This window comes from Electrophorus electricus, chromosome 20 (genome assembly GCF_013358815.1).
Source record: "Electrophorus electricus isolate fEleEle1 chromosome 20, fEleEle1.pri, whole genome shotgun sequence".
NCBI classification, from domain to species: domain Eukaryota; kingdom Metazoa; phylum Chordata; class Actinopteri; order Gymnotiformes; family Gymnotidae; genus Electrophorus; species Electrophorus electricus.
In genome coordinates, this window is record NC_049554.1 from 5,113,338 (window position 1) to 5,123,337 (window position 10,000).

At 43.5% G+C, this 10,000-nt stretch overlaps 1 protein-coding gene across 1 annotated transcript in view; it reads left to right on the forward strand.

Annotated features, from left to right (window-relative positions):
• cdh4 (cadherin 4, type 1, R-cadherin (retinal)) overlaps window positions 1-10,000 on the forward strand; it is a 172,626-nt gene that overhangs the window by 153,222 nt on the left and 9,404 nt on the right. The window contains exon 11 of the mRNA XM_027023334.2: window positions 330-580. Within this exon, the coding sequence (XP_026879135.2) occupies window positions 330-580 (251 nt within the window). The remainder of the gene's footprint in view (window positions 1-329; window positions 581-10,000) is intronic.

Consider the following 10,000-nt stretch of genomic DNA (forward strand, 5'->3'; position numbering starts at 1 on the left):
GCCATCCTCCAGGGTGCCTGCGCAGCCCTCCACTGAGCACAAAACTCGCCTGAGCTCAGGGCACAAAAACATCGCTGCCCTAAATCCTTACTGGAGTACATTTCCATCTTTTGAGGTTTTTGGTATCACACTGTCAAACTGCAAAAGCTACAGTTGGGTTTCAGTTGCATGATGCACAGTTAAGAAATGATGAGCCTTTATTTTCTCTGGAGATATTATAAGGAAATTATGAATGTTCGAAGGCAAGATAATGTTTGGGTCTGTGCTGTTTCCATACGGAGAGGAAAAGCACCCTCTTTGACTATTGTCTGTTCTTCTTGTGTGTGCAGCCTGTGGATTACGAGAAAAATGGAGCATTCATGCTGAACGTGGTGGTCTCCAACCAGGCCCACCTGTCCAGCGGGATCCCCTCGTCCCTCTCCTCCACGGCGGGGGTCACCATCACTGTGCTGGACGTGAACGAGGCGCCTGTCTTCTCCAACCCCAAGATCATCCGCTTCGAGGAGGGGGTCCCATCTGACACCACGCTCACCGTATTCGCTGCCCAGGATCCAGACCATTACTTGCAGCACACGGTCAGGTGCGGCGTGAACATCTGCTCAAGTTTACCGGTCTGTTCCATCACTGACCGGTCTTTCCGGTCCTCTCTCAAACGTTCCACTCACGCTTTCAGTTTAATTCAAGGTTATTAAATCCTTGTAAGGAAAGGTTGGTTTCCAGGCCCATTTCGGTTCAACGCGCGTGCTCTGTGAGAGTCGGATATTTCCCCAGCCATCCCGGAGGCCGAGCTAAGCCGGCTGTCTTTGGGAGATGCAATCCACTCAAAGTCGGCCTGACTCTGCAATGACCTTTCCTGAGCAACAGATTGCTGTATGCACACACACACACACACACACACACACACACACACACACACACACACACACACCATGGTTGGGAGAGGAGAGTTACTCTAAATCTACAGCCAAACTGAACAAATTCATATATTAACCAAGTTCCAAAGCCTGCAGCCAAATCGACACCGATTGAACGCGGAGTTCTGGAGACTTGTGGTCTCTAAAGGCTGATTTGAAGTTGGACAAAATGTTCTGTCATCATCCAGGAGCAGTTCTGTCGCTGCTGAAAGCAGTCACCCATCTGCTCGAGTGGCGTTTGGTGAAAGGACTTCGTAAAAGCTGAAATTTCAAAGCTTCGTGAATTTTCCAAGGAGTCAGTTCTGTACAGAAATGAATGGGAATTTAATGGAATTAATCTGAATTTATGGGAATTACTAAGAACGATCTGCTTTTGGTCTATAAATGATATCTTGTCATAATAATACAGCAAAGCTATTCCAGGACAAATCCCTACAGAATTTATGCCTTCTTCATAAGTTCCCTGGTGAGGAAGCCAAGGATCATCTGTTTGGCTGTAGCACCCAAGTCTAAACTGTCCTCATCATCATCAACTATGAGAGTGAGATGGATATGGACCAAACCAGCAGTGCGTGTTGGTGCAACCTCAGAGCCTGCAGCTCATCTGCTGCAATGCCCAGTCTGGGGCAATTGTCCTCTAGACTGTCATCAGTGGGGTGTTTCTAACCACAAGATCACTGTTGACTGGATATTTCAGGGAGCGCTGCCCATCCAGCAGTCATCATTGCGTGTGTAAAACACTCCAACAGGCCACACATAAACTCACACCAGCCAGACACTGCTGAGCATGCCAGGACACTGGTGATGCTGTTTTGAAGTCCCCTACACAAGTAGTGTCTGGTCAGCAGCTGTCAAAAAGCATCCAGTGAGGAGAGAGGTAGAGGGTAGCAGATGAACAGCAGAGCATCAGATGCACTATAGTCTAAATAAACACTTATAAACACTTAGAAATGAACACTTAGAAACGAACCCTTAGAAATGCCTTTATAAATGAACACTTATAAATGAACACTTATAAATGAACACTTATAAATGAACACTTATAAATGCACTTATAAATGTATTTATAAACGAACTCTTAGAAACAAACACTTAGAAATGCCTTTATAAATAAACACTTATAAATGTACTTATAAATGAATACTTATAAATGTCCTTATAAATGAACACTTATAAATGCCCTTATAACTGAACACTTATAAATGCACATTGTGTGCACTTCCAGGCCGGGCAGGATTGGCTGGTGAATATATAAGTGAGGATCGCACAAAACTAAACTAAACTGGCACATGAAGCATACTCTGTGCTATATACTTATACTATTTACACAGTAATGTAAGGCACTGCATCTGTGCTAAATAAGTCAGTAAAATAGATTAAACAGGTTAAATACTGGAACATTAGATGCTGGTCATTGTGCTTGCTGGCTGAAGGCATCATCCTGCCTGCATAATTAGTTTGGCTGTGACAGCCCGAGTGCCACAGGGTGCGGAGCAGGACACATGGACCCCCTTGATGTTGAAAGACATTTAATGACATAAAACATACAAGACAATGATGGCACTCACGCAAAACATTAATGGTGAACATTATTACATTAACAACATGAACATTAATAACAATGACAAAGGCTAAGCTACAGTAACAGTGATTATACAAAACATTAACGCTTACCTACACCTACAGTGACCCACACTGATGCACACATTAACTGGGGTTTAAATAGACAGACAAACACGTAACGGTAAACCTCATGCAGGTGTGTGTCCTTACGGAGGGTGTGGCCACAAACATACGTGGTTCCCCCTGCACGCGGCGGGCTGTACCACGTGACTCGTGGGGAGCGTTCCATGACATTGGCTAGTTACAACTGTAGTTTTTCTAGGGCATTTTTCAAACTATATATCAATTATATGAACCATAGGTGGTTCTCAAGCTGTATATAGTGACTTGCAAATGCCTTGAGCCCCATTAAAAATCATTAGATTTGTCTGAATTACAAATGTCACTTTGATATTTTGTGAAGCCATACTGTATTTTAAAAGGCTGACCCTCAAAATTAATTAACTTAAAGAGATATTGGTTTTATGTAAGATATTGCTTTTATGTAAGATAATATTCTCTGACAAAAAAGACTGTTTCGATAAGTATTCACCCCCTGTGCTGTGAAAGGTTCAAATTTGGACAGATGAAAGATATCTCTGTAACGAGGACACAGTTAGCCTCTAGCTGAATTATTTAAAAAAGTTCAACTTTTCTGGATAATAGACTCATGTTCAGACTGCGTGTCTGAAGAAAAGCTGTGACATTAAAGAAGGAAGGAAATTAGAGAGGAAGTTGTAGGCATGTACAAGACAGAAGACTAGACTCCTTAATAAGATCCAAATGTTTGGATCCACCAGCGAGAACGGTTGGATCAGTCACGGGGAACCTGAATTTTCATCAGACCACCAGGTGGAACATTCCATTATTCTTACACCTGCTGAGGACAAAGGTCAAGTGTGCGCCATTTTAACAGGTAGTATATTAACACAAACAGTAAGCCAAGCTTGGTGTAGAGGAGGTGTATTAGATCCCTCTCTGTTACCCTGGGCAGAATCTGTTAGCATTTAGTGTGAATGTATAGGTTTTATGCCATTATACTGTAGAATATCCTCTATTAATAAAGATGCATGTAGAGAACCTGCCATTTCTCCCTAAAGGGGTCACTGCTAATGCTAGCTAGCGAGCCACGTGAATCGGCTAGCACAGTGAAACGATTTAATTTTGCGTCCCTGTAACATTTTAAAACATCTTGAATGAATGTAAATAAAACATATCTGGTAGATTGAAACAGTGAGTCAAACACAGCTCAGTACGATACAGCTGTCCAGTCATAAAAAAGTTGATACACTTAAAGCAGATAATAATTACCAGATCGCATGTTTACGACATAAAATAATTTAGGCTACTTAAGGTAGCTCAAATACTGGCAAAGTAAACACATCCCTAAAGCGCTCTGTGTAGGGATTATATCACTGTTAATTTAGTACAAGGGCCAGATCTTAAATTCCATGTACCATATTCACCACAGACATACTAAAAAAGGCTAAAAACGTTGAGTGTCATGAACTTGATCTGGACAGCTTGTAGCTGTCAGCCACTGGGATACTAACAACAGCCACAGGGATGCCATATGGAAAACCTGGGAAAAATATTCCTTCAGTTATGTAACAACAACATTTTGATGGACTTCATATTAATTGAAAGCAGAGTCAAACTGCTCACGCACTGCCTAGACAAGGCCGTCCCTCAGAAATCAGCATCAAAGGGAGAAAGGGACTTGTGAAGGAAGCCACGGCAATCAGCAATCACTTTGAAAGAGTTACAGTGTTCATCTTGTTAAAAATGAAGAACAGAGAGATGGAGGGAAAAACAGAGGGAGATATAGCGAGACAACCTGCTTCGGCCTGCTAACAAGCTAAAGCCTGGGGGGAACTTCGCTGTTCCGCAGGACAAGGCCAAAGCAAATTGGGGGGGACGCTGGACAACAAAAAGTTGAATGTTCCACAGAGGCTACGTCGAAGTTCACGTCTCGGGCCAAGCGAGGATCTGCGGCACCGTTTGGGCCGCGAGCATCGTCCGATTGACCCGGAACCACCTGGAGCAAATGTACTAGGAACGATGGGAAATAATCACTCCGGAAGAGTTTACACATCTGGAAGAAACGTACGAAAAAGAGGGTTCTACAACCGACTGATCGGAAGCAGCGGAATACTTAACAAGCAGGATTTTTCAATCTGCTGGCTAATTATGAATTTTGAGAATGAAATTGTCATTTAAGGGCATACTGGTTTGCAATACAGATGGGTTTGCAGTACAATATTGGTTTGTACATTGCTTTGCATATTGGTTTGTAATACAAATACTGCTGGGATCAATCTGTGTGTCCTTTGTAATCCAGATTAATCTGATGATTTGTAAGGGGGTTACATACTTTTTCAAGTTGCTGCATATGAATTATATAGTGTATGGATGTAACTGAGTGTGTAAAATGATCACAGTAATATTGTTGAACCTCAGACTGATCTTCATTCGTCTTGTCTCGGCGCAGGCGTGTGCCTGTACATGCGAGCTGCAAGCGTTCGTTCTGCAGGTTTGGAGCAGGATTCAGGGTGGGCTGTGCCCACACAGTGAGATTATTTGGGCAGTTCCACGGGCCCTTGTCAGTCAACACAGGCGGTTTGGTCAAAGGTGCAGACAGACTGGGGGTCCTTAGGCAAGGCCATAATCTATACCGCAGGGAAAAGGCTCGAAAGTGAACCGAAATATAGAAGTCAAACTGATCAGGACACACAACTAAGAAATGCTGAATTCACAAAACATAGTTACATAGTTCTTCTAAGTCTGTGACAAGGACCAGTGGGTCATTAGGTGTCTACTGGTTCTTTGCCTACTCAGGACCAGGCAAACCCGTGGCAGTAAGCCCTTAAGCAGAGCCATCTGTGATGGCTCCATGACACAGGTTACCGCAAGTGTCATTTCACAAGAATTCTGCAGTCCAACTTTCCTGGACATTTTACATAAAGTTTTGGGGTTTTTTTTTTCCTTTAACTGGAAGTTTTCCCAGTCCTTTGCCACCCTCGTAAAAGCGTCTCAGCCCACCGACAGACTCAGCGGTGCCCCCTGGCAGCGTCTCTGTGTGCTGGAGTCATCGCCCCCAATTACTTCCATTGCATAGATTTGAAGTGACCTTGCACGTTGCCGTGCTTGGCTGTGAATGTCAGAATATTGATCATAAAAATGAATATTCTCGCTTGCTTCATTTTTTAGTTCTCTGCAGTTGCCTTTGGGCTTCTATTAGGTTACTTTAAGAGACCTCAGCATTTCTCCTGTATGGGCTGTCCTTTATCTAGACATCCTCATCTCTATAGAGACCAAGGGGATTAAATGCAGTACCTTTCCAGAATAATTGGCACCCTTGGTAAAGAAGAGCAAAAAAAGGAAGAATTGCCGTTTATTAGACTGAACAGAAGTCGAACCTTTCGGTTTCAGTTTCAGTAAGATAACAGTATTATAAAAGTATCCTTAGAGAAAGGATTTTACCATAAAGCCATAAAAGTCTTTTAACCATAACAAATACACCATTTAACAATTACTGACACTCCAACAAATTCTTATGAACAAATCTCATTGAAATATATTCCTGTCCACATTTTGCATTCCTAAGCACACCTGAACTTCTCGAGTGGTTTCACTGCGGTGTAAATATGAAGTGACAAGCAAGCCAAAGACCCTTAGTCATCCATCAGTCACAGAGCGCACAGGAAGTATATTAATTATTCTTTCAGGTTCCAGCCGCCGTGCAGAACCCAGGCCTGCTGGTAAAATATGCACGCAGAGTGACCTTTACAGTCACTGTCGGAGTCACGACACGCTGGGTTGTGTTTCCATCACCCTGCGTCCATCCACGCTGCTTCTATTTGCGGCTTAAGTGAAACGGAGCCTGAAATGACTTCCGAAAGATCCTTCAGGACATCCATGTCAGCTCCTAGACACTCCCCCTACATCTCTAGCTCTCAGTGTGTTGGTTGTCACCGTTTGGCCTTTTTCACACACTTTTAAATACATTATTTCAGACAAACCTGAGAGAATACAAATATATATATATATATATATATATATATATATATATATATATATATATATATATATATATGTGTCTTATTTTTATTGGATTTTGTACATATTCATTATAGTATGCTGGTGTCCAAACTACCCTCTAAAATGAGCTTCTTTTGAATTGTCTGAAATGTATCACATTAGTGTGAAATTGCCTGCCAAAAGAATTCCCAGAGGGTTGACTCCAGGGTCACGGGTTATGTGCTGGACTGGAATCACGCGGCTTTATAAAGTGCTCTTGTGCAGTCATATCTGTAGGATCCATAGCAGATCATTAAGGGAGGTCAGCGGAATTAACACCTGAGGCCATGAGAACTGCTCACAAGTGGTAATACCAGCACGAGCGATATTAATCACACAGCTGGGCGGGTCTTTCCTCGGACCCACGTGGGCTTCTGGTCTTCGTCCCATACAACAGTTCGTCTTGTTTTGGATGTGCAAAATAAAAGAATAACACTGTGCACTATCTGCCATCGTAGTCTCAGATGGGAGTTGTACTAACGACGGTTTGTCTTCATGATCGTATTATAGCACGGAGACTGCTGGCTGGCTGCAAATGAAATTGCAGCTCCCTTGGAAAAGCAAAGTAGCGTTTGTGTGGTCACTGAGTAATTTTGATCCTTGCCGTGCATTTAAAAAAGATGTAGTGTGCCTTTTGCTTGCTGTGAGTCCCTGGCCTAGGGCCTAGGGCCCGTGGTGGTGCTGGTAGTTGTCAGTTTTCAAGAGAAATCAGTTACATAAACGCTGTCCCCTGTGAAATGTGTTGGCTTTGTGAGAAAAGCATTGGCTCTTTCCTGCAAAGCTGCTGGCTCAAATCCGGTCTCTGCATGTCTCACTCTGTGAAGGCAGCGGGGTGAGTCAGAGACACAGTCGACCCAGGGGTGAAGGCTTGCGGGGTTATGTCGTACAGGCAAGTCTGGTGCAAAAGGCTGTAGCTTTATATACACGATTTCCAGCTTAGAAATGATACCTCTCGCCTTGCACCGTAACGACTGCTGCTCTCACCTCTCAACGTCACTCTTTGGAGCCTCTGCCCCCACCTTTGAACATACCCTCCCACCCACATTTCACATCGGATCCCACAGGTGATGCCTGTAACATAGTTCTGAATCGGCAAACGCAGGAAACCAAGAATATCCAGACCTGGAGACATTGCACTGCATGTGCACTGCAATAAACTGACCTCAGACTCTTGAGATGTGAAACAGAGTCCACAGCTTTTCTGTGCATTGACCAAGACACCAAGCACAACAGCAGAGAGAGGCAGAAAAGACTTCTGGGTAGTGGAGTTTTGGAGCCTCGACTTTGGCCTCCGTGTGTGGTTTAATCAGTTTGCTTGTCTGAATCAACTGAAAGTACAAATCCTCCAAATAGACAGTTGTGGCTCAGTTAAAGGGTTCAAGATGCACTTCAGCCCCTTCAGCATAAGGAAGTATGACCAGTTGATGGCAAAGAGTCTTAAAGACACAAAATGATGATTTTGACTTGCTGAAATCAACTCCAAGACTCACAGTCTTTTGCCTAATGCAAACGGAAGATTTGGAAGCCAGAGTAATTGAAGTCGAAGAAAGTTATTAGGGCAACTGATCAATGTGAGGACCGATCCTGGAAACCTTCTGAGTGTCTGAGATCCGTCTGAGATCCTAAAGGTCACAAGGCATGCTTTGCCTTCTAGAGCTGGATTTAAAATTTGATGGACAAATGTTAAAGGAGAGAACAGGATAAGATGGAAATGAACCGTAAGCTGAATGGGGTCTGGGCCACTCCAGCTAGACACTGTTGACCTAAATCACAGCAGTTGGTAACTGAACCGTGTAGAGCTCAGACTGGGCATGAACAAGCAACTTCACAGTTACAAAGCAAAGTCAACAAGCCTTGCATGGGAGACCAAGCTCACGAGTGACTTCTGTTGGTTGCAACCGTGCTAAAATGTTAATAGCGGTTCAACAGATGAGCACAAAATCTTCTTTCACACAGGAAGCAAAACTGAAATCCACACAATCGTGCCACTTTGTTATTAAGTTTTAATCAGGAATGTTGGTCATCTTTTGACCAGTACTTTCTAAACTCTGCAGGGTTGCTGACATGATTTTTGGATGTTTGTTTACATACACCTCCTTTTCTCAGTGTCTACAAAAGAAGCACTCCCACAAACCTCCCTTCTCTCTCTTCAGGCCTTACGCTCCCAACACACACACTATATCCCTTCTCTATGACACACACACAGCACTGTAGAAGTCACACTTGGTACAACATAAAAGTGTTTGGTTGACTTTCACCATGCTGTTGTCCAGTGCTGCCTTGGTTGTTAGGCAGCAGGGCGTAAAGGTCATTGTGTAATGAGTTGGACCGGTCTCAGGTCACTGTCTCTCAGCGTGCCAGTCACTTCATTGATCGGGTTCCTTGCTCGGGCCGTTGGGGTATGATAGGCATGGTGCCATCAGTATTGATCCAGAGTAGCTCAACTCCAGCACACACAGACACACACACGCACACACACGCACACACACACACAAACACTTGCACGTACTCACACATACACATGCACGTACGCGTGCATGCACAGACACGTGCACACACACACACACACGCGCGCACATACTCACACATACGCATGCATGTACGCGTGCATGCACAAACACACGCACATACGCACTTTACCAGTTATGACTCAGAGGGTACTCTAGAGAGCAACTGTTTTTAATAGCAAAAACTTCTTTATTTTTCTATTTCAAAACTGCAAATGACTGTAATACCTCTTCCACACACAGACTCGTGTATTCTGAACCCTGTTTCAGTTGTTTGCCTTTAAAGTGGACTTGGCATCTAACACTTCAAATAAAAAGACAATTTGTAGCCCACACTTTGGAGATCGGTGTAGCTGATTTGAGTCCCCTTTATTTCTTCTTTGTTTTGCTATATTACTCACGCTGCTCTTTTAACCGGCATACAGAGTCGGGTCTTAAAAGCCACACTGTCTGAATTGCTTTAAGAGTTACGCTTTAGCAGGCTAATTCTTTGGCCTTTTCCGTTGACCAAGAGGACTGAACCCACTCCCTGACTCTGTGAGTGGCTGTCTGACCTTGGTCAGCAAACCCCAACTCCCGTTCAGAGGCGGCGGAAGCATGGCATAAATTATTCAGTGGCCTGTAAAATAATAATTATATGTCAGCTCACATATTTGATTGAGTGTGAAAAATTCTGCATTTCTGTGTGCCATGAAATGGACTCATTTCCAATGTTAAACCACACCCTAAGATCGCTACACTGCCCTTAAAGATCTGGCGTAAGAACAAAACGAAGGCGTTACAGGAACAAACATGGCGGTCATGAAGTTATTTCGGGAATACTTGATTGATTCTGTCTAATACAGAGTGACATGTTGTGTGTCTTTGCGGATTGTCTGACTGTATGATTGAAAACTC